General features: G+C 39.7%; 1 protein-coding gene across 3 annotated transcripts in view; it reads left to right on the top strand.

Annotated features, from left to right (window-relative positions):
* The window catches only part of lars2 (leucyl-tRNA synthetase 2, mitochondrial), an 81,664-nt gene extending 56,426 nt beyond the window's left edge, over positions 1-25,238 (top strand). For all 3 annotated transcript variants that reach the window (XM_041244798.1, XM_041244800.1, XM_041244799.1), the window contains 8 exons: positions 5,182-5,319; positions 5,783-5,886; positions 8,479-8,661; positions 9,023-9,192; positions 11,766-11,843; positions 12,296-12,407; positions 19,672-19,799; positions 24,743-25,238. In XM_041244798.1, coding sequence (XP_041100732.1) covers positions 5,182-5,319; positions 5,783-5,886; positions 8,479-8,661; positions 9,023-9,192; positions 11,766-11,843; positions 12,296-12,407; positions 19,672-19,799; positions 24,743-24,922 — 1,093 coding nt within the window. In that variant the 3' untranslated portion in view covers positions 24,923-25,238. The remainder of the gene's footprint in view (positions 1-5,181; positions 5,320-5,782; positions 5,887-8,478; positions 8,662-9,022; positions 9,193-11,765; positions 11,844-12,295; positions 12,408-19,671; positions 19,800-24,742) is intronic.
* The last annotated feature ends 886 nt before the right edge of the window (positions 25,239-26,124 follow it).

Raw genomic sequence — 26,124 nt, 5'->3', positions numbered from 1 at the left:
TATATACTTTATACTTATTGTATAAAGGCCCTGGGTAGGGTGTGGTTCCTTTTCAAGTAGGGAATATTAACCATTACAAAATGAGTGTTTCCCTTTAAGACACCTCAACCTGAATCTTTATACTAAAGACTTCTCGTCAGAACAGTGTGAGGTGGCTGCTGCTCTGCCCACGAGAGCACAAAGGAGCTGCGCGCACTGACAACAATGTCCTTTATCTTTTCGGCTGATCATCAATACTTGAGAGAGCGCTGATATTAAATTATCACCTTTCTAATTACCTTTCTTTAACATTTTTTAGCTTTGCTTTTAAATGCTGAATTAATAGTATTGAATTGCTGAAGTAAAAATTGTTTATTTCTAGCTTTTCTTGTATTTCAGCCGAGTGTTGGTAAAGTCCTGCCGCGGCCTATTGCCCCGTGGGAAGCCGTCCTTCCTGGGATCCTTAGCACTCAGTTGGCTGTGCCATCTGTCTACTCCACCGTAGTTTGAAAAAAATAAAGAAAACATTCAACCGTGTTCGCTTGCGTTCCAGTTGTGTGTAATAGTCTTGTATCTTGTAAAGCACTTTATGATGGTGGTCCACTATGAAAGGCACTATATAAAAATAAAGATTAAAGATTAAATTAAATGAATATGTTGTATATTATTTTATATTATTATAATATATTAATACTGTGTTTCTCTCTCTCTCTTTCTTACAAAGTAAGGATTGACACGAAACCAAGCAGCTACTGTGGGCGTGCCTACTTTAGCAGCTTGATGCTGTATTAGTGTAGCTGTCAGCTCACTTTTACAAAGGCTTGTTTACAAGCAGGCTGCTTTCAGTCTCATGTCTTGGAAGGTTAGCCAGTGGCTGTTACAGGGCTTCCTTGTTAACACACCACTAACGGTAACCATTCAGTACTGAGTGCACTGGGTCGGTACTGAGTATACTGAGTCGGTAACGAGTGCACTGGGTCTGTACCGAGATTACGCACTGACACTATTCTGAGTGCACTGACTCTGTCCATATTATTCAGGGACACTCATTTTTGTGTGCACCGATACTATATGTTGTGCACACTGACACTGCCACTGTCTATTGCGCACTGACACTATTGCGTACAATAACACTGTATACTGTGTGTACTGACACTGTCTGTCATGTGCACTGATACTGCCTGCTGTTTGTACTGGCACTGCTTACTGTTACTTCTGTGTGCACGACTACACAGTACGGTGTTGGCTCTGCCATGCCTGGGTTTCATGCATGTGCTTCTTGCAAGGCCAAGTAGCCTCTGGTTACGTGCATTGTCTGTCTGGGTCCTGAGCACGCTCAAGAGGTTCTGATTGATCACACTTTGTGTGACTTTTGTGCCCCCTTCACCAAGCGTACGCTGGCCCATCGGCTGGCCCGTCATTCCAGGGATGGGATCTCAGACATTTAATGGGGCTGTGAAAATGGGCGCCTGGCCTGCTGAGCTGCAACAGCCGTCTCCGTCTCAAAAATGTTCCTGTCCCATCCCATCCCATGAAAGAGTCATCATTTGTAAATCCTGTCCTGCCCCGTCTCATCCTGTAACTTTTTTTTTTTTTTTTTAATTCCTGTACCATGCTGTCCTGTCCAAAAAAACCATGTCCCATCCCATCCCATGATATGCCATGATATACAGAGATCAGCTATTGTTTGGAGGTCCAGATATTTTTGTATTCATGTATAAAATGAGTGTTTATAGGGTTTTGCATTAACACTACTGGCATACTATGAGTAATTTGTTTTTAGTTTTAGTTTTTTCAGAAAAAAATACAGTGCAAGCACAGGGTCTTTATAAGCACAATGTGCAATATAATGATGTAATATATAAATTTGGTAATATAAAAACAACTGTTTAGAGTTTTGTGCAGCAGTTTCACTTTCTAAACCGGTTACTAAGCAACCCGGCTCAGATTTTAGTATGTCAGTGCCACAGTAAACTGTCAGTGAAATACAGTATTAAGGACCATTAATTCATTAAAAAAAAACAACAAAAAACTTGGTATTGAAATAATATTTCATAAACATTCAGGGAGTATCCATCATTTATTTATTTAATAAAAATCCTAGTATTATACCCCTTCAACATAGCGCTGTAGCAGAACCTCCAAAATAGTAGCTGCTACGGCCAAATCATAGCTGTTGGCATGTCTGCATTATGATTAGGGATAATATTCATAAAAAATAGAAAATGTGCACGTCCTTAATATACTGTACATATGTATATATAGAGATATGTTAAATACATGCCAGTAGCAATCCACATCGTTCGGTTATTCTGCTAGTATCAATAATTCAGGTATCAATATTGTTAACTAAAGGACTGACATAACTGTACAATTATGGGTAATATGAAATATTTTAAGTATCAATCTATGTTAAATGTAAGGGTTTTTATTAACCATTTTGTGTTGCCAAGATGCTGATTCTCCATGGACATCACTATCCCTGCAGTCCATACCTGCGGGTATCTCTTCCTGTCTGCTGGTGGCAGAGTAGTCCCGTTCCTTCCCATTCCTGGAAGCTTAAATCCCGTTCTTGCCCGTCCTGAGAGCTTTATTTTTTTTATTTCCTGGTCCCGCCCTTTCCTGTGATCTTCACTCCTGTACCATCCCATCCTGCAAAATTTAACACAGCTTTTCCCTGTACAGCGGAACTCCTATGGGGGGGGGGGGGTCTTCAGCGGTGCAGAATAGAGACTCCATCCCAAGGTTGTGAGCCTCATCTGGGAGAGATTCGGGAGAGCAGAGTTAGACCTCTTTGCCTTTCAGGAGTCGGCACAATCTCCCTTGTGATTCTTCATAAAAGGAGACTAGGGACCTCTAGGAATAGACACACTGGCACACCTGTGGCCAGCACGTCTACTCTATGCTTTTCCACCGGTTTCCCTGCTCCCTCTGTGTCTGGAGAAGGTCAGACAGGACCTGGTCAGGGTGCTCCGAATAGCCCTTACTGGCCCAGGAAAGTCTGGTTCTCCTCCCTGATGCAGCTCCTGAGTGGCCTGCGCCGCGACCTGCTTAGTCAGGCGCAGGGCACCTTGTGGCACCCCAACCTATCGAGCCATCTGAGGTTATCGAAATGGGCGATTGACACCCTATAAAACACCAGGGCAGCCTCTACCTGTTCGCAATATGGCTATAAGTGGGGCGTACTGATGAGGGGAAATCTCCCTCTACTTTAAAGGTCCGTTTGGCAGCCATATAAAAATCAATTGAGGGGGCTCCCGAGTGGTGCATCCAGTCAGGCCTGTATTAAGGTACTTGGAGGCCCAGGGCTACTGACATTTCAGGGGCCCCCTTGGAGAAACCCCCCCACCCCCCAGTACTGTGCAATCAGGTGATAGTCAGCCTGGAGATCGCTGGTTCGCGTCCAGATTATGCCATCGGTAATCGTGGCCGGGAGTTCCAAGGGGCAGCGCACAATTGGCTAAGCACCGCCTGTGGGTCTGCTGTAGAAGCCACTCAGATCTGTGTTGTCCTCCGGCACTATGGGTTTGGTGGCTTTGTCAACTAAATTTATAACAAAAAATAAATAAAGAAATAAAAAATTGATTCAGTCTCCCCTGGAGCTCATTTCCTGGTGGAGCAATTTTTGAAAGGCACTCGACAGGTTAGGCCACCGATGAATGATATAGTCCCTCGTTGGAGGTTGATTGTGGTGCTTAATGTACTGATAAAACCTCCATTTGAGCACATTCACTCAGCTGAGCTCATATTTTTGTCTTTTAAGGTGGCTTTCTTGCTTGCAATCATCTGTGCTAAGTGGGTGAGTGAAATGTAAGCATTCTCTGCAAATAGCCGGTCTAATGTTTTCAGAGGCCAGAACGGTCATCCTTCGTACCAACCGTCCTTTTTTGCTGAAGACCGGTGGTATTGGAGGCTTTCCATCCCCCTCCTTTCCAATCTGACAGGGAGTGCCAGCTCTGTACGCTTTTCCCAGAGCGGGCTTTAGTGTATTATGTTGACAGGACTAAAAGCTGGAGGCAGTCAGAACAATTCTTTGTCCGTTAGTGGGGCTAAATCTCAGGGAGCTATTGCTGGATACTGATTAACAAGCACAAGCTTAGCTTTGTAGCTCAGTGATGTACTACCATGTCCGTGCGACCACTTGGATATATTCACCCATTTGTAATGGTTAATTATCACTACATAACATTAGGTTATTATCTTAACCCTGGTTCTCTGAAATAGGAATATTAACCATTAACTTCGGGATCGTGTCATTCATGGTTGCTGCCCTCGAAAGAAAATGACATCGTTGATTTGGTATAAAGTTGCCGGTACAGGTGTCTTAAAGGGAAACACCCATTTTGTAATGGTTAATATTCCAATTTCAGGGAACCAGTGTTATGATAATAACCTAACGTTATGTAGTGATAATATCTCCTACTTGCTGCTTAATTAAGTGTTAAGTGTCCATTATAAATAAAATAAAAAACACAGTTGTCTATTGAAATGTAATCATGTGTTTTTACAGCTATTTCTCCTGGATTACATTAAGGTGTTTAAAACTGAAGCCCCTGTTACTACAAGAATTTAAATAAATGGCTCAGATGAGGTTCATAATGCTTGTAGGTTAAGAATCCCTCAACTCATCTAGTGCTTGTATATTTTGATGGTTCAAAAAGGAATCCGGAGCACATTTTGGAAAGGATTTGTGTTGCTATGTACAATACTACCACCTAGTGTCCACTTTTTACATTGCATACTGAACTGTTGTAATAAAAATCCATATGAGTGAAATCGAGTCAGTCTATTCATTTCAACAATTTAAAGACACACTGTTAATATGAGTGCTGAAGCCAATATACGACTACAGGAGCATATGTTTCCCTTGATTTCTGTTGTCCTGTCCAGTAACCTTATAATTATAGTACCATAAACCAGGGTGGATTTTTTTTTTTTTTCTTTTGTAAAAACATTTCTACTGTTAATCTTTTCGAATCAAGTCTGTCATGTGTTTCCTGCAGGCACGGCCAACTCCAGCCCTGGAAGGCCATTTTAAACAAGGTTTATATGGTTTAATGAAATAGTTAACTGATTTTGAGACTTTGCGATTTCTTTAAGGAACCAATTAATTTTTAGGTTTTAACATTTCATTAAATGTTGTATTTTATGAGCCTCCTCAGTTTCTGTATGTGTAAATCTATGTAACTTTCACATTTGCAGGCCTTTTGACCGGGTCCTTGTAGATCACTGGATGCCTGTGGATTTGTACATCGGAGGGAAGGAGCATGCTGTTATGCATTTATACTACGCGCGATTCTTTAGCCATTTCTGTAAAGACCAGAACCTTGTGAAACATCGGTAGGAGAAAAGCAATGTTTCAGCTATGCAACTTTTTTGTAATTTATCATGTTAGCTTCGGCCCTGGCAGTTAAGAACTAACACCTATGCTATCAGTAGTATGGATCTTACAAGTAGTACTGTAGCAAGACTGACAAAGACAAATGTATACAACTGGTAATAAAGTGCTTACCTTAATAGCAGTTGAAGGAAAAAGCAGTTCATTTATTCTTCTGAGTAGGTTCTTGATAGTGTTACACTGTAAATCTAGATCTCCTTATACAATGCTCCCCTTTAAAACGCTGTAGTAGGGACCCTGGTTAAACAGTGTTAGTTCCGTCTTATGACAGAAAACACATGTGCTAGTGAAATGGTGTTCCCATACTGCCTTATAACTGGCTGTGCTGTATAACGATGAGAGCTGTATTACTCTGTTCCACATGTCTTCTCAGGCATCTCGATGAGTTGTTTGTTCATCTTGCAGAGAGCCTTTCCACAAGCTTCTAGTCCAGGGCCTCATCAAGGGGCAGACCTTCAGGTTAGCAGAAAGCGGCCAGCTTCTGAAGAGGGAGGAGATCGACTTCTCAGGTGAGAGATCACTCTACTCAGTGCCACCTCACTGGAAGGGCTAAGACTGTGAATAATGCCTGAGTTTGCTGTACAAATGACTGTGCAGTACAAGCAAATTAGCTTAAAGGAAAAACAATGTTGGTGTACCGTGGCTAGTAACAGAGTGTGAAGCAACATATTGCATCTTGGAACAGATTAATTTTTTAACATATGTAAGTTGCTGTTATGGCTGTTAAAATCATTATTATATATGATGTACATTTTTTGATTTTCTAAAACTCATTGTTGCATGCTCACTCATGGTCTGGCCTCAGTGACACAGGAAAGTATCAGGAAGACTGTTATCACCCTATCAATTTTTTCAATCCATTTTCTACCATCTCCATTACCATTTCAAAATAAATATGAACTCTTTGTTGTTCACCTGTCCCATAATATTAGTAAAGCTGGACAACATACAGGGCTTAATTTTAAGATTTGTTTGTTTGTCTGGGACTTAATATTCCTTAAGAAATGTGATAATTCATGTAGGTGTGTGCCGGCATCTGTAGCTAAAGTAGCTAAAGCTCATACAGACACTGGGAACAAGCGAACGCCGCTTCTAAAATGTCCATAGCAACATACCTCTTGTGTCTTTGTCAGCCGCTTACAGTACTATTATGGGATGCAGAGCGCTTCTTGCAGTTGACTGTACCTCCACGCAGGAGATTTATTTCGTAGTTGTGGAATGAACTGCAGTAGTTCAGCATCTTTTACATGTGTTTCATCAAGTGACATGAATAGAAATATTTACTGCACAAGTTTCGTTGCTTTATTCTAAAAGGGCAATATGCAGCACAAGCCCACAGTTAAAAGTGTCTCTCTCTTAACCAAATTATGTGGTTTGCAGCACTGCTCTTTAGAAACAAGCTTTAAGCGTTACATAGTCTATAGTATACGACTGCATATTATTAATTCTGCATGTTTGTTTGCAGACAGCCAGTGATCTGCCTTGCATTTGTCCGTAGGGCAATCAGAAAAAAAAAACCCTCTTTAAAATCTAGCACATATGAGAACATTTCTCCTAACAGGAAAGAGACTTCATCTACACTGACAAAGAAAGCATGGTACTGGTATCGCGCAGGGTGGTCACAGTTACTTGCTGCATCTCCAAGATCTTGTGATTTAATTAACATTGTCAGCACTGTACAATGGCAGAACTGTTAAAATATTCTTGTGACTTAATCAAATAGGCAAATTAGCATTAGAAAAAAGACAGGAGACAATGCTGCTGTGAGACAAATGACGCCAGTAAACAAAAGGCACTGTACAGTAAAATATCAAGTTCAAAATAGATTAAAAAACCACACCTGGAGCTTTATTGTATATTATAAAGAACACAGAACCCAGCTTTATTTTCCTCTTTGTTCCTTTTGAGCATGAGGTTTCATTGTCTCTTTCCTTCCTAAAATATAAATAGGATGTTCACAGTCATTGAGTGAAGGCAGATGTACTGTAGCTTCAGTGCTGAACCTTTAACATGTTTCATCCAGGAACTGCCAGTGGTTGTAGTCAATATTATATCTTGTGTGTATTTTAAGGTCAAACATGCGGGTCATCACATAGCAATAATATTATGAGATACTAAACTGATAAACATGTATTACGGTATGCAAATACAAAGGTGTGGAAGGGTGGTGGGTAATTCACTGACACAGGAGACAGACAGGTGAATTTGGCAACACCGCACAGGTGCCCAGTTTTATTTCAGGGTGCTTTTTTTCTTTAGTCCCGCAGATGGCGCTGTGGGTCCGTGGTCTGATTTACCAACGATGGTAAACAGAACCACAGGCATATCAAGCGATGGTACACAATACCGGCGCCTTGCAGGTGCTCAAAGAAATAATAATGAAAACAGAAGGCGAAAAGAACAAGGGAAAATAAAACAGTAATAAAACTACAAATAAAAGGTGCTGCTCTCGACAGCAGTATCCCGGTTGCCGCTACTCGCACGACCCGGATCACCGTCCTACTCTGTCGGCTGACTAGCCTGCTCTTTTACAATACGCCGGGGTCTGCCCAAGGGTTCCCCGCTCTCTCTGTCTCGCTGTGAACCTCTTTCTTTTCTCCCGGCTGATTCCCGGTCCTGAATCAGAGCCTCCGCACTCTCGGCGCGTCTACGTGGGCAGACCTGAGGAAACAGCAGAGCATTTTTTTATAGGGCTAGCAATCTGCCAAGACTCGCCTCTCAGCCATTCAGAGAGGGGGAAAGTCCACACACCTACCTTCCCACCTCCCCGTGTCACTGCCATGACTCACAGGCGGTTGTTGGAAGACTGCCGCACTCTTCCTGCAGTACTGCGAACATGCCAGCAGAGTCAGCACAGATCTCTCCCTGCTACAAAAGGGTATAAAGAATTCCTTTAAGTGCTCAGAAACAATTGCAAAACAACTTAAAAATGTGACAGTAAAAAATGTAATGTGACGCTCCCAATTTATTTAGTAAGTAAGTAAGCAAACACGAAGAAGTACTTGAACGTGATTGTAAGACACTGCTGTTAAGCGTAAAATGCATAGAGTCGAAACAATGAGATTTATAGTTTTTGTACGATGCGATTGTTGTTGTTCAAGGTACGGAGCCTGTCCACGCTGACAGTAAGAAGGCACTGCAGGTGACCTGGGAGAAGATGAGCAAGTCGAAACACAACGGGGTCGACCCGGAGGAGGTGGTGAAGCAGTACGGGATAGACACTGTGCGCCTCTACATCCTGTACGCAGCGCCCCCCGAGCAGGACATTCTCTGGGATGTCAAGAGTAAGACACTTAGGGATTCCACATGGAGCGTCACATTGGCTCTGGTGCTAGGGAACCAAAATCAGCCTCAAAATCAGAGACTGTTGATATTCACCGCACTACAGCAAGGAGGATAAGTTGTCTGTTTGGTACCTTTTACTATTGTAATATTTTTGGAACCAAGTTGTAGTTATGCCTTTTTTTCTGCAATTTTCTTTTCTATATCAGTACATGAACTGAGCTTTCTTTTGTATGAGAAATTCTGTATCTCTTGTCTGAAGGAGAAACATTTTATAGGAAACCTTCTGATAAGAGACCGTGTAGATACATTTGAAGAAGTGATGTTTCAATCTGTCCTGACACTTTTTTGTCTTCTCCTCAGCGGATGCGATCCCTGGAGTACTGAGATGGCAGTCTAGACTCTGGACCTTGATTACCAAACTCATTGATGCTCGGAATTCTGGGATACTTCCCAATCCAGACCTGCTGAGCAAAAAGGAGAAGACGGAAGCAAAGAAGATTTGGGATAACAAAAACTACACTCTGTCTCAGGTTAGGGTTAAGGATTTTGCAGTGTTCTTTGTTACCAAGACAACCTGCAGAGTGAGTACATTGTACATTTTAGCACAGCTGAAGGGGTGAACCAAAAGTGACTATTTAAAGTAGGCTTTGTTAGCTGTAAGTATTGGTAAATACTGCATGCACAACTGGTTTATAATCTTTTTAGAAACTGTTCTTTCCATAAAATGATTCCATTGATAATAGCTCTTGAAAATAAATATGCTCTTTGTACTAATGCAGAGAGAAGTTTGATGGGCAGATTAAAATAGCATTTCAAATACATTCTAGTCAATGATGTAATTGTTGTTTAAATAGCAAGTGAGGTTGTGACCTCTTGGTTTGTTAGTTGGATTAGGTTAACTCACTCATGATGAATCAGTGTGCAGACACAAGTTTATCAGCAGCTCTGCACAATTCCCTCTCAAGCTTATTTGCCAAGTTACATTCTTTCTTATTTGTTCTGGAAATAGGTTTTTAGTTGATATCTAAGTGGTGTGCAGCAATACTGTAATAGCACAATCAAGTAAACAGTAATTTACAAATATATATAATCAGTGCGTCAAAGTCTTGCCAAACTCATTTGGTCACATTGTGTCTTAAGCCCCTTTCACACTCAAATCCCGCTACTGAACCTTTTCAGAGACGTTTAATAAATGATTTAAAACACCTATTCACACAGCACGAAATTGCACAATCTATGCCAGTATAATACAGACATAACCCCTTCACACAGCCAAAGGGATCATGTGAGCACAACTTTCAAACCTGTCAGTCAACAGATCGTTTTCATGGCAACAGTGATTCAACCATAAATCACAGCATCATGCACGTCCCTTCTATTTGTGAATTCACCTCCTCGTCAGCCAGCAAAGTCAACAGTTCCTTAACTTATTCCAGACTCCAATTACTACCTCGTTCTTGATCAGCCATTGTATTTGAATAAAATGAAAGCGTGTAGCACCAGAGACAAAAATACCCAACATGTCCGGTATACATGCAGTCACGTGGGATGTTGACTTTCAATCCACACCCACTATCGCGCTTCAGTGCCAGCATAGCCTTTTACAATGAGTTGAGATGGTTTAGGGCCCTCTCTGAACAATCTTGCGAGGTGGTTCAGAGACAGCATAAAATATGACAGCTCTGTGACGGTATAGGCAAGTCACACAGACCAGAATGCAACATCAGTGCCAGTTCTGAGCCGTCATAACTCGTCTGTGTGAAAGAGGTATTAGGATCATGACATCATCATTAACAAAGTATCTGCTTCATATTATCTCTGAGTTTGAACTCTCTTCTGATAATATAGCAGCACAAATGGATTTTGATTCAAACAAAAGTTTATTTCCGTAATAGCCGAGCAGATTTCAAGTTGCCACATGATTGAGAAAATACGTTTTGAGACAGAAAGATCCAAAGGGAGAAAACTCGTGGAGATTTTGTCTCTCTGTGGTGTTGGTCTTCTGTGGCTCATTATGTGCTTTAAGGCATTAATTAATTGTTTTAATAATACGTTTCAGTATGTATCTGGGTGTATTTTTGTATGCTGTTGTTTGTACGGAAAATAGATAGAACTGAACTGAAAAGAAATAAGAGCCACATACCTCTTGTGTTGGTGAGTCACCCTTTTTTGTTACATACACAGACACGCAGAACATTTAAAAACTAAGGTCCACCTCGAGACCAAACGGTTGGGCTCTGCGTTGGCTGCAGTCTAATGTGGTAAACCTTCACGGTCAGAACTCACAGCAGCAGACCTGGCTTAAAATAATGTAGGCTCACACCGTCACCCTTGCTAGTGTTACTATGGAAACAGATGATCATAGCCACAAGTTCCCCCACTCTGCTGCTCTCACTTATTTAACTCAGCACCAATGCATGTTGTATTTTCAAGAGTTGGGTAATATTAAAGAGTAAGAATCTTCAGATTTCTTTTACTGTCCTTCAACCATTTTAATTTTCTTGAGCTGCTCTTCATTCTAGCTGACTTCCATTGACATACAGTACAGAATGTTGGCTAGATCAGCTGGAGCCTCTTTATATTTACACACGCCAGCACCATGAGGCATATAGAATTGATTATAAATTGATTAGAAAATACTACTACTACTACTACTACTACTACTAATAATAATAATAATAATAATAATAATAATAATTGCATTAAGAATGATTGTAAACATCATCAAATGAGGGTAGTCAAATCTGAAATTTAATTTGAAGTTACTAGCTCTTTAATGTTTCTTTTAAACCAGCTTTATAAATAGCTCCTTATTACCCCCTATCCTGTAGCCTAGTCATAATAAATTAAAAGCAGGTTTAGAGTTTTTAATATGGTTAATCGTGGATCGTAAATGTATTGAGATTCTGAAACTTTAAGATTTTACTTTTTAATTGCTTCCTCTACAATAAAATCTACAGCAGAGCTGCCTGTATTGCGTATTATACTGTACCCCATATACTCAGCTTGAAGCTTGGCCCTTCTCAAACATGTGGGTTTGTGTTGCCCTGTGGCTGCCCTGTGCAGTGTGTGATGTTCCTCCCTGATGCTTCTGCACCTCTAGGTAACGAATCACTTCACAGAGGATTTCCTGCTGAACGCGGCAATCTCCCGTCTCATGGGTCTCACCAACACACTCTCGGTGAGTCTGAGTGAAAATTCTGGCTGGGAGAGGACAACCTGGGGAACACTGCACTGCATGAGAAAACAAAACACATGCACACACACTGTATATTGGCTGGGTGAAAAATAGGAACACTTATGTACTACACGCACTGCATCTCTCTACATGTGCAGCAATCATAAACAAAATATATGCAGAAAATACTGCATAGCTAGACATTCAGAAAATACTAACCCTTAACAATAACCTTTTCCTCATTGGGTTTGTGTCTGAAGTCCATAGACTTTCCACACTCGCTATTGCTTGCACATCTTTCAGTAGTTGTAAATGTGTTTGTATTCTTAAACACAGACATGCAGGCAGACATGCATACATACATGCATACATACATACGTATAGTAAATGACCAACACAAACACGTCATGTTCCAGTTTTAATTTTTATTTCATTCCTTCCCTGTGTCTCAACAGCAAGCCTCCCAACGTGTTGTTCTTCACAGTCCTGAGTTTGAAGAGGCCCTGGCCACTCTCTGTGTGATGGCTGCTCCCATGGCTCCTCACCTGGCCTCCGAGTTATGGAGAGGTACATGTAATCCTGTGGTTGCTTAGCAGTGGTGACATGAACTCTATTCCATGCTCCCTGCATTCCAGAACCCCTATTGGCACCAGTGAGGGAGCATTCGTCCCTCTGGAACAGGAGGTATAAGGTAGTACTTATTTTAGCAGAGAACAGATGTTTTGAATAATGCTTCTTAAATAGAACTTTATCAACCCATTTCTTTTTGACACAAAAGCACATGCAGTATGGTCCAGTAATATAGAAATTATTGGAATCTAACGCAACCTCCTGTGTATAACATGCTTGACCTTGCAACCTTGGGTTACATACTTGGACTGTATAATGCGCAGCTTTTGCATAACACACATAACGTATTGTAGCCTATCAAAAACATCATGGTATACTATACAGAATACTGTCACTTGAGTATATTGCTCACCCTGTGTAATAATAAATTACACCCAGCAAAGGTAAGCTGTACATCTAAACACATTTAAACATGAAATATGTTGTACTTTTATATAGACGTTTTGTAATGACAAGGGAATGAGAACAGGTTGCTCAGCCCATCGAAGCTCGACCCCTGCAAGCACACGATCTACCTATCTAGGGAAGCTTATTTCAGAGGGCAGAGTATTTGTTTTTAGGTGTTTTTACATAAGAACATAAGAAAGGTTACAAATGAGAGGCGACCATTCAGCCCATCTTGCTCATTTGGTTGTTAGTAGCTTGTTGATCCCAGAATCTCACCAAACAGCTTCTTGAAGGATCCCAAGGTGTCAGCTTCAATAACATTACTGGGGCGTTGGTTCCAGACTCCCACAATTCTCTGTGTAAAAAAAAGTGCCTGCTATTTTCAGTTCTGAATGCCCCTTTATCTAATCTCCATTTGTGACCCCTGATCCTTGTTTATTTTTTCAGGTTGAAAAAATCCACTGGGTCAACATTGTCAGTGCCTTTTAGAATTTTGAATGCTTGAATCGGATCTCCGCGTAGTCTTCTTTGTTCAAGACTGAATAGATTTAATTATTTTAGCCTGTGTGCATATGACATGCCTTTTAAACCAGGAATAATCATGGTCACTCTTCTTTGCACTAATTCTAGAGCAGCAATATCCTTTTTGTAGCGAGGTGACCGGAACTGAACACAATATTCTAAATGAGGTCTTACTAATGCACTGTAAAGTTTTAACATTACTTCCCTTGATTTAAATTCAACACTTTTCATTATATATTCAAGCATTTTGTTGGCCTTTTTTATAACTTCCCCACATTGTCTAGATCAGTGGTCCTCAATGTAATTTGGGCACAGGCATAAATTTATCTTACTTGTCTGTTTGCGAGCATGCTGACTGTTGCATAGGTTCTTAGCTTACACAGTGCCTTCTCACAACATATATATATATATATATTCTTTAAGCGTTTTAGTGGGGTTATTCTTGGCTCACTCTGATAAGGTCAAGTCTCAGCAGTAATTGTGCATGTGCCCTTATTCTTTAAATAATTTACATAAAATACACCATGCAAATATTTGTAAATAGCTTGTTTACACAGATAACCATGAATAAACCAAAATAAGAGTGTAGATAGTGTCTCGCTTTGTTTCAATTTGTCAACACTACTCTGTTTTAAAGATCACTCATCTCCAGTACAATTATTCAGAGAAAGTGAGTTCGTAATTGAATATACTACGGTGTTCCCCTTGTCTGGTGAAATAAAAAAAATAGAGATAGAAGATTAAATTCTAAATACTGAAATGTATTATTTTTCTCAATAACAGTCGGTGAAATTCAGTGCTTACCCGGCATATTAACACCCCGCCTCTGCTCACGAATGAGTGGACAGCTGTCAGATCTTTCACTTTCCCATTGGCTACTCACTCGCCTTCAATTTTCATGCAGAATACCGTGAACGGCCTCTGCTTGCTTATGATTGGACAGCTGTAAAACGGCAGATATTGGACTCTCCTATTGGTTAAACTTACAGTCTGTACCTGCACCTGAAACAGACAGAGTTTATGTCTGACCCAGCTAACTTATGATTGGGCTACTATAGAGACAATGCAGCTATTCAATTGGTTGATTGTATCGCAAAAGCCATTCAGAAAAGAAAAAAAAAAGTCGCGTACGTACAAGCACAGCATAAGCGAGCAGTGCTGTCAACAGACTGCTGTGGTGCTTTTGTTGGAAAATGTGTTTAAAGCTTTCTTTATTTTCCCACGCTACAACCCGCCAGAAATGTGTTCACGACCCATAATTTAAAACCAGCTGCCGCGGGCACAATGGCCTGGCTTCGCGGGCACGACTTTGAGGACCACTGGTCTAGATAAAGACATTTCTGAGTCAACATAAACTCCTAGATCTTTTTCATAGAGTCCTTCTTGAATTTCAGTATTTTCATTGCCTGCGTGCAGTACCTTACGCTTCGATATTAAATGTAATTTGCCATGTGTCTGCCCAGTTCTGCATGCTGTCTAGATAATTTTGAATGACCTTTCCTGCTGCAACTGTGTTTGCCACTCCTCCTATTTTTGTGTCATCTGCAAATTTAACAAGTTTGCTTACTATACCAGAATCTAAGTCATTAATGTAAATTAGGAATTGCAGAGGACCTAATACCCTGTGGTACTCCACTGGTTACCTCACTCCATTTTGAGGTTTCTCCTCTAATCAGTACTTTCTGTTTTCTACATGTTAACCACTCTCTAATCCATATGGATTCATTTCCTTGAATTCTCTACTGCGTTCAGTTTGAAAATTAATCTTTTATGCGTGACTTTGTCAAAAGCTTTCTAGCATTCTAAATAAACCATGTCATATGCTTTGTAATTATCCATTGTCGATGTTTCATCCGTAAAAAAATCAAGCAGGTTGGTTTCCCTTTCCTAAAACCATATTTGCTATTTTTTTCTCTTCATCTATGATTTTGCCATTTATATCTCTTAGACATTTTAATGCCTCATTGAATGTTCTGTTGCTGTTGTAATATTGGAAAAAACTTTTTGGAATTGGTTTTAGCCCCCTTGGTAATATTCAGTTCTATCTCTCTCTTGGCCCTTCTAACTTCCTTTTTGACTCGTGCTTGCAGTTTCAAGTACTCTTTCTGTGTACTTTGTTCTTGGTCTCTTTTAAAAGCTCTGTAAAATGCCTTTTTTTTAATTGATCTATTAAACCATTTTGCCATTTTGTTTTAGACTTTAATTTGTTTACTTTTGGGATTAATTGTTTTGTGCCTCTAGTACTACATTTTTTAAAAATAGCCATCCTTTCTCTGTGGATGTTTTCTCAATTTTACTACAATCTACTTCTGTTAGTCTCTGTTTCATTCCTTCATAGTTTGCGTTTTTAAAATTGTAAACCTTAGCTTTAGTTATTACTTTTTGGGTTTTACAAAGCACTTCAAATGAGACCATGTTGTGATCTGGGTTTGCCAATGGTTCTCTGACCTCTGTTTTAGTTATTTAATTATTATTATTTTTTTTTTTTTTTATAGAGCCTTTCATAGTGGACCACCATCACAAAATGGTTTACAAGATATGAGACTAGGGTGTGTGAACTATGCATCAACTGCAGAGTCACTTACAACAACGTCTCACCAAAAAGATGGAGCACAAGGAGGTTAAGTGACTTGCTCAGGGTCACACAATGAGTCAGTTAGTGAGCTGGGATTTGAACCGGGGACCTCCTGGTTATAAGCCTGTTTCTTTAAACACTGGACCACACAGCTTCCTTATAAAGACAGTAAACAGTAAAGATGTATATATCTAACCCGAACAATGGACCACACAGCTTACAACAGTAAATTTCTCCATATACCAGGTTTTGTAAAATGTGGTCCAATGTTCAAGGGAGGTGAAGCCTTGGTTGGTCTTGTCTTTTAATTTCCTTCCTAGCTCTCTGAATTTGTTTTGCAGGGAGTTTGGTGTGTGTTTTACAATGTTATTTGTACCGATGTTGACGACTACTACAGAGTTACAATTCTGTTCAGTGCATTCTAAATGATTTAGAACTTGCTAACTCCCTTGGTACTGCTCTCTAAGTTTACTATTTAGGATTTATAAACTTGAATTAAACTCTTACCCTTTTTGTCCTTAGCTGAAGCAGTATAATTATTTTTACCTTTTCATAGGATTAATGTGGTTGCTCTCAGCTGTCCAGATAAGCTGTGTACCTGCCGTTTTTAAGCATTAAAAAATCAGAAATACGCACTAAATTAAAATGTAATGTGTAAAGATACGCATAACAATTTTGCTGCACAGCTTGTCTGTCTCTCCTAAAACTTCCACTAACAACTACATCTCCCAGAATGCAAGGAACTAGGAAACTGTACACAAGAAAAAGCAATACAACAAACATTATCCAGTCTCTGGCTACCCTGTTGTCTTTGCAACCAATCACAGTAAGAATAAGAAATTTGAAGTTACACAGGTTGAAGTGTAAACACCCCAGTCCAGCTGCAAATACAGCTGTCTGGAATCATTGTTAGAGGCAACTGGTAAAAAAAAAAGGTTCCATATAGTAAACTGTTTTATAACTTATTAATGCATTTCCTTATTTTATATTGAAGTTTTAACATGTTCACTGAGTTTAAGAACGTAATGTTAAAATATAAATGACGTAATTAATTTGTAGAGTCAGTGTGATACCTTGAAAAAAATGTGCTGCGCCTATAAAGAACCTGATAGAACACACACGTGTGGTTGTACAGTAGTTCAAAGTAACATTGCAGTTAAAATGGAAGGCTCTTTTTTAATGCCTACCCCCCCATTACCATTAAAGATTGAACAGTATTTATCAAGATTACTCATGACTTCTGGGTAATGATGCATTTTGCCCCCTGCAAATATATTTTACTCTCTGTGTTAAAATTAGAGGGTAAGTTACTCCCAGACCTAAAACCTTATCTGGAGTGCTGGTTGCTCTTGTCTGCTGTATCTTGTACTGTAACTCTTTTAACTACAGTTATGCAAGCTTGATATAGTTGGAATAACAGGAATATGGTACATCTTGCTGTATACATTTATGATATATGTTAGTGTGAGTCATCGGTAAACGTGATGCACATGCCACACAGAGGGAGAGATACTAAGGCAGTGCCAGACGTGTTTGAGTGACTAAAGGCAATTAAGTGTGCCTGGGAGCAGATTAAATCAGCTCCACGCTATTGTCATCTATTGTGTATGCGAGCTGCACTGATGAACAGTAGGAAGTGTAGTACCGGTTAAACCTTGAATTTCCTCCTGTAGTGGAAATCCTGCACAACACAGAAATCTATGAGAGAGCAGGTCTGTGTGAGATGCATCACAAGGGCAGTGTCTCAACACACCTCTTGCTCTGGGGTAGGAATGAAAACGTACAATAATAGTCAATTCAGTGACCTAGCGTCACACTTAATTGATCCAAAGAGACACACTGAGAAAAAAACAAAACAAAAAAAACTTAGTGACACCAAAGACAGGACGAGCAGATACAAATAGCGTACTAAATCGCTGAACTTGAGGAGATAATTAAAAGGGGGCATATAAACTCTAACCCTACAGCGTTTAAACTGACTGCGATCGAACGTTGGAAAAGGACGAGAAGCTTTCAGAAATACTGCTGATAATAATTACAATTCTGAATTTGAAGTCTTTAATTGCTTTTTGGAAAGAAAGTCCGACTCATACCAACAGAAAACAAAAGTAGCAGGTAGACTTTGTGTTTTACTGGCAGCCACTTTGTGTTCTCTGTACTTTCAGCGCTGTGATTTATACATTTCAAATAAATTGAGCACAATATATGTGTGTTTAAGATTTTGTTTATTTGTTTCCAGACATGTCCAGTTTAGCGAGGGGCTACTCTACCAACATTTCTGTATTTGAACATAATAATTGGACTTTGCTATGAAGAATCATCTCGAAAGTTCAGGTTCATATTAGATTAATCTTTTTTTTTTTTTGTGACTTATCAAGTACTTGCAGTGATGACTTTAATTGTTATAATGTTGCTCACTGTAGTGCTACATTTTACCACGTAATGCCTTATTAATACATTTGGATTTACAGAGGAACTTTCTTGTTTTCTAGATTGTGAAAACTGTCTTGAGTTGTAATACTAGAAGAAGCTTTCTAAAATTGTTTGACAAATGTTTAGACTGAAAGTCTTTCTCATTGTCTTCAGTGACTTTTGGATAAGCTTAATTGACCTTATCATAATAAGAGGTGACAGTAGCTCAGCAGGCAGACATGCAGACAGGATGGAAACATGCCATAGCAGCCCAAAGGTTGTGTGTTCTTGATGACAAAGATGTGTTCTTTCTGTGAAAGTAAAGCATGGCGACCCCGGGAAACAAAACACAAACAGACATAGCAGCTGCGTCATATGTGCGTTTCCTCATTCAGGGCAGAGTGTGTCGGACACTAAGAGGATAAGGAAACGTATTTCCTTCCTGAAACCTTGTGCCTCAGTATTATACTGACCCTGTTGCTAAGTTTGTGAGAGGGGATTTACGCATTCAGCAGGGGGTCGTCAATATAGTTTTGCAAAAGTACTTTCCATTTGCAAAGAATTGTAAAGTAAAGGATGATCACAATGAGAATGGCTTGTCTAAGTTATAACCCTCTGTGGTGCAAAACCCTAAGCACTTCATTTTAATTGGGGCACAGCTATATTGTTAGTCATTCCTAATTTCCCATGATTAGTCTCAATGTGGAAAGATAAAAGCAATATTTATTAGAGTTCTATTTGTGTTAGACACATTCTGGGTATGCAGTCTTTATCCAGAATTTCATCAAGTGGTGATTCAATTTGTTTATTTTGTGGATAATTGCAGTGAAAGGCCAGGCAGGAAATGCTTTCCGGCACAGAAGAAATTGTTTTACCCCTGAGTATTTCAGAAACAGTAGGCTTCTATAAAAATAAAATTTTCTAAACGCAAAACTGTTGCTCATCTCTTTCTGCTCTATGAGATCCTAACTTCTGTTTTCCCTCAAGGAACTGCTTGCAGATAGCATTTGATAGACAGCCTCTGCCTTTGGGATTTACCCACACTGTGATGAATTCGGAATTTGGGAAAGTGCCGTATGTTTGCCCTGCTGGAGACGAAGGCTTGTCCCCAGCCACTGAACACATACAGCACAGGTTGAAGCAGTGTAGAATACCCCAGACTGCTCCTAACAGTTCTTTTAAGTCTGCCCTGAAGGCAAGCTTGTGACTAGTCTAATGTTTGCTAGTTTCATACTGTTTGTACTTGAGCCATATTTTTTCTTTATAGCATTAGGTGCTGTGACTGTCGTCACCTTTTTGTTTCAGGGCTGTCTCAGGTGCAGAACAAACTGGCGAGCCACTGGCAATGGGAATGTGACGTGCTGCTTCAGCCGTGGCCCAGCGTGGATCCAGAGTATCTACAACAGCCAGACACAGTTGAAGTAACTGTCAGGGTGAGTAAGGAACAGCACTGCGGAAGTGATTCACGGTAAAGATCCTTAATACCACATTATTACAGTGAGATCGGTACATGCTGCATAGATAATCTTCTCCACTAAGGGAGAGCCATCCTGTTTTCTTATACTGTCTTTGTCTTGTCCAACGCTTCTTTTTTTCCCCCCCAACACCTTTTTTTCTACTGCCCATCCTAACCAATGAATAATGCCAAACCGCTGGACTGGGGAGATTATAACACATGTGGTCTGTGTAAACATTTATAAGCACCAAGTGGTTGGGGCTACTAAATCATCTTTAGTACAACTGTTTCAGAAAGGAATAGCACAGCCAGCAAAGTTACCTTGTATTTTGTTTAAACCTTTCTGTTTTGGCCCGTGTGCTTGTTTATTTCTTCTTTTGCTTCCGTTTCGTTTGTGTTTATTAAAGTGTGCGTTTGCTCTTTTCAGTGCAGTTCCTAAGTCTCAGAGTCTGTTTCCTGCCTCTACCCTGCTCAAGGAGTTTCTCTGCATGGATGGAAATAAGACTCCCATTGCATAGGACATTTACAATTGATTCATTCATTGGCCATTGTATAAGAAACAAGCTTGTGTGTCTACATTAAAACCTGAACTGGCCCTCACGGGTATGCGATGGGAGTCTTATCTCCACCCCCTGAGTTGTAGGTGAATATTGTTACAGTACGAGCATTCAAAAGGGTGACATTTTAAAGAAAAAAATGTAGATTTTCTTACATCAAATCTAGGAATTTGAAACCAATTAAATTAACAATGAAAATCAAAACTAACATAAAAGAACAGCTGTGCGGCAGCATTTTTTTTTTGAAAGTTGCTTAGCAAATGAGTGTGTTCATTACAACTGGAAAAATATTTGCAAATATCTGGGAACTTCATCAAAGATGAAAGTGTTTGAGTTCTGCCACAGCATGTTCTGAATATCGCAAACCCCTTGACTTCCTGGGTTCATTTCATAAGCACCAAATCCAAATCCATGGATACCGCAGCTATTTATTTGGGGTTCTGTACAATGTTCACATGAAAGCATCGCATTACTTTTCAAGTCCCTGCAGCTAGCTTTGTAATCAACAGTATGTCATTATAGGCTGAGTGGTAATAAAGGTGTGTAACAGAGGCTGTGCCTTCACTTTTTGCATCAGCAGTGTTTGTCAGCTGTTGTTATCTTGCCTGAAGGCTTGTTGTGCCCGGGGCCCTAAAGAAATATTGTAGACTAGGTCCCCCAATATAAAACATTTGAGTAATTTGCACATTTTAATCATTGGATGCAAACATGTATTTATTTTACTTAAGTTATTGTTCAATGAGGCTGTATTAACACTGGAGGTATTTCTCTAGTCCACCAGGGGCAGTGTTGCGGAGGGGACAGGTTAATTGTAACAATCTGGTATACCAGCTTAACCGAGAGATAAGACATTATTAGACCAGTTTACATGTTGGTTTGTTTCACGTGACTGGACAATGCGCGTGAAACTTGGCAGGGAAAGCTCGTGAAAATGTCCCAAAAAACATATTTTACAGTTAAAGTAATTTCTTGTGAGATTCCAGGAAATGCTCGTGAAATCAACGCCCACTTATGCATGTAAACACAAGTTTCTCGTGAAAATGTTAATTTGCTCATTCAAGTGCTTTTCTAAAGCTGCTATAAAAGTCACATGGTAGTGCATAAGTTGCCATGATCCAAAGATGGCAGCCGGAAAGTACATTTTTTGTTTGCAGTATTTCCTTTATCAGATTGATGTTGCAGATAACCCCACTTTTTTCTCCATCTTCCCTAGAGCTTTGCATAATGCTAATCACACACGGATCTAAATGTGTTTGTAAAGTATCATACAGATTGTATTTACCAAGTTTCTGTTTAAAACTATTACTAAAAATGTTTGATAAACTGCATCGTGGGCTTGTGAATTCAGGTGGTTACAGCTACTGTACAGTACTTCAGAATACACTGTCATTGTAAAGTACTAGGAAGTACTATGTTTAAATGTGTATAACTGTACACCAATGCAATATCTCCTAGTTGTGTCTGAGCAAAGCCCGTGTCCATCCTCCACTTACGTCCGTTGGAGCGATGAAGAGATTCGGGTGTGAATATCCAAAAGGGAAGAGGATATGATGAGGCAGCTTGATACAATGCACAACACGAACATTGTTTAACCCACTCCCAAAATAAAATGTGGTCCGTGGAATTTTCATGACTTATTTCTTGGGAATCATCAATTCTTAATATTCCAATTCTTTACTGAGTAGAAGCAGTCATACAACTACAGCGCAACGAGGATGTTGTATTTGGTATAAAGAGATACCAAATAAGCTAATGAAACAAAAATGTGATACAAAATAAAAGTACACCGTGGGTTTACAAAAATAAAGCTAGCAGTGCATCTCTAATAGCAGGACCCTCTTCATATCGCTGTTGTACAATTCTTACTGGAGGCTGAGGTAGCTGTTCCTCCTCTTGCCTGAACACCTCCTTACGGTCCTGGCACAGATTGTGCAGGATACAGTAGGATGTAATAATTTGGGGAACAAACTTGTGGTTCATTTCAGTAGTATCCGCCACATCTCTTGCAATAGCCAAACGCCTTTTCAACCACCACTCGGATTTGGCCCAATTTATTATTAATAAAGGCATAACCACCCACCCCCACAGATGATGTGTGAAAAGCAGTGTGGGCAACAACACTAAAACAAAGTATTAAAAAAACAGGCACACTCCATCAGCAAATCAGATCTTTAGCAACGATTTACATCACACACGATGATACGTGAATTCTCACTCATGAAACTGTTCTCTGCTCATGTAAACAGTATTGTGGGGACTTTCACGGTTAACAGCATGAGAATCTAAGTGGGCTGTCAGCATGGCTAATTTAAATCTGACCCCCCCCCCCCCCCCTCCCCCTCTTCTTCATTTGCATGGCGTTCTGGGAAAAGTAGTTGTTCCAAAGGAAATGAGAGGCTTTACATGTAAACACAAAAAGGCACCATGTCCACGTTTATTTCACGAGACACAAATGTCTCGAGAAGAGTCAAACACTCATGTAACGCGACCTATTGAGAGCTGTATTGAGGACACAGTGATCCTTAAAACTTCAGAGTTTTCAGAGTCACCAGGATGTGATGACTGAACCAGAAAATGATACACAAAGTGAATCTAAACAAGAATAGATAAGTTAAGAGCATTGGGATATTTCAGACCTACACCAGATTGTTCTACAGACTCCCGTATGATGGAACAAAAAAGTAGACGGGATGCTTTTCTATAACCAACTAAGGGCACATGAAATGTCATTCGACCTATTGGTAGTTATTAATGGTATAACCATGAAACCGGACATGAAGGAACAACATTTGATTTATTTAAAAAAAAAAGAAATGTGTTTAGAACCTGCAGTGTAGATTTTATGACAAGTAATTCTCTCATACACAATGGAGCCAGTGATGAGTCAGGGGCTCACAGTGCAGTAGACATCTGCATTCTTTATTTAAAATGTTGCAGTAGCAGACAGATAACCCACATCTCCACATCCACAAGTTGTCTGTGTAGTATTGCATTTTTCCTTTCTTTAATGTTTTCCGTGCACAGTGATCTCCTCTGTATTGTACAGGGTACCCTGGATAGTTCAGCCTGATGTCACAATGGGCATTGATCTCTTTCGGCACTCCTTTATCTTGTTCACTATTTCTTCTAATTTTTAGAAGGAATAGAATAGTGGAAGTGGTACTCCAAAAACCTTAATTTCAGTCTATGCCTGCTATTGTGGTTTCACTCTGCCTGTCTGATTTAGTAACTTGGGCTCTGGTATTATAAATGGTCTGGTTCTGTGCTTCATTTAAACCACCACCTCTTTATTTTACTATGCCGTATTCCTGTGTACAGCTGTGGCCAAAAGTTTTGTGTCACCTAGAATTTTAGGATTGAGATATAATAAAAAAAATAATAATAATTAAAAAAAAAAAAAACTATGTGAACATAATATATATATTTTATTTAACATCATGCAATCAAAGAAACTACAACATGATATTGAAAAAGTCTACCACAAGCCATAATAGTAGTACAGTATTTCATGTTAGATTTTTGAAGCAAAATTTGTTGATACAAAACTTTTTGTGATAGCTGTTGTTTTGTTTCAGGAATGTGATTCTCCAGTGTCTAGATTACAAGCTCAAGTGTGTCTTTTATTATACCCAGGAAAGGATCAAACTACTATGCAATGAGATTCTTATTTCCATCCCTGTCATTTTTTTTCCAGTGTAAACCAGATCATTAAACGTGATTAAGTCTCAGATTAAAGAATAAAAAAAATAAACTCTACACAAAATAAACCTTGAATTTTGTAGTCGTACATTAGTGGTTCTGAATAAACTACGACTCTGTCATATTGCATTGGTCTGGAGTCAGCCACTGTTGGTCTGGTTTATTTTTCAGATAGAAATGTGTAATACCTATTGTTAGTATTTTTTACTTGTCAGGTTTTAAAGATTTCATTAAAATGTAAAAAATTGAATGACCTCAACATTCCAGCGGATGGGGATGTTTTGTAGTGGAGGCAACGACGTAACATTGTTGGTTTTAAATCAAGACTTGCTCTTCCAATTGAGATGAAACTTGGCGTGGAGTAGGAGGCAAGGTGGCGCTTCAGGCTAACCCCTCAGGCCACCCCGCCAAGCCAGTGTCAGTGTTTCACTTCTGCTTGCTTTCATCTCCCATAAAGGCCACTCGCATGACAAAGTCTTTCCGCAGAGAATCAGTTCTGCACTTTGCAGTCTGACACTTGACATCAGTTTTTCCAATGAATTTAGCGGTGGTCCCGCTCAGGAATGTCTTCTGCTCAGATGTGGAAGTTTCAGTAAGTTCCAGTCACCTTGCACACCTGTCCAGTCATTCACTGCTCCTTCTTCCCTGTTCTCTTGCTCCGCAGATCAACAACAAAGCCTGCGGCTCAGTGAGCGTTCCCCAGCAGGTCTCCAGGAATGCAGAGGAGGTCCGAGAGCTTGTCCTGCGCAGCGAGCTGGGCACCACACACCTGCACAACAAGACCATCAGGAAAGCGATATTGTCCCCCAGGACCGCCCTCATCAACTTCCTAGTGGAGGAGTAAGGATGGAGGATTGACAGGACCTGAGGAATACAAAATGTGTGTGGGGGGATGGATTTGATATTGACAATGTCTCATAAAAATGTATGGCAGCTGTGAACTCTTTGTCATGTAATGTCCACTTATTGCTATGCGAACTGAATCAGATGTGGATATATTGTAGCGGTACCCAGTCCTAGTGTGTGTGAATCAGAGCACTAGTACAGAAAGTGAGGTGGTGCAGAAATCCTGCCCAAGCTGGTTCTCAAACTTTTTCTTATGTTCTGAAATATTCATTTTATTAAAAATCACATGCAATAAATCAACCAATGACTGTTAAGCATTTGTCAAATCTTATCTTGTGTGTAAATGTCATCATGTGCATAGAACACAGTAACAGCTTTTTATGTTATTAGTAGTTGCTGAGCACAGTCTCTTTTTTTTATTTGCAATAAGTTAATATGATGTGTGTAGGGTGTCTATAGTAACAAAATTCATTTTGCACAGTTTGAGCACTCAGCTTTGCGGTCCTCTCAACCAAACTACACAAAATAACACAATATATTAAATTATATAAAATAATACATAAATAACAGTAGGAGCATACAGATTTTTTTCACTTAATGAAACACATTTCTACTTAAAAAAAAAAAAACCAAACAGATTTTAGCACATTATCACATATTGACCTCGAGGTGTTTACATACCCATTTATAATCATGAAACAGCAGAACAAAGAGATAATAATGACAGAACCAAAGAGGACCCCAATCCAGAATACTCAAAATAGAAAAGATGCTTATGTGCATCAGTGGACAGCCTGCTTGAAATGGGGATAAGCCTTCGCTGCTAATAGGAAAGGCAAGCAAAATAGGATGGATACTGGACACAAACTAGTGACCCTGTAGAACGCAAGCAACCATCTTAACCACTGTGGAAAAGACCAGGGCTCATCTGCTTTCGTGGCTATATGGCTTTTAACCACATCTCATCTCACCAATGGGACAGAATCTATAACTGCAGTGATTCACACAACATTGCCCGTTACACCAGCACATGTTTTTACTATCGAAAGGACACCATTTCCTGCCTTCTGTTGTAACAATAAACCCTCTCCTAGTTACCAAAATAATAGTAGTAAGAATAACACACATTAAAGGGAAATGGAGATAAACGAGCAAGTGTTTTTTTGATTGTTTTGTTTCTTTTTTGGGATAACCGTTTCT

Source organism: Polyodon spathula, chromosome 3 (assembly GCF_017654505.1).
Source record: "Polyodon spathula isolate WHYD16114869_AA chromosome 3, ASM1765450v1, whole genome shotgun sequence".
NCBI classification, from domain to species: Eukaryota; Metazoa; Chordata; class Actinopteri; order Acipenseriformes; family Polyodontidae; genus Polyodon; species Polyodon spathula.
This window is presented reverse-complemented; position numbering and strand designations above follow the sequence as displayed.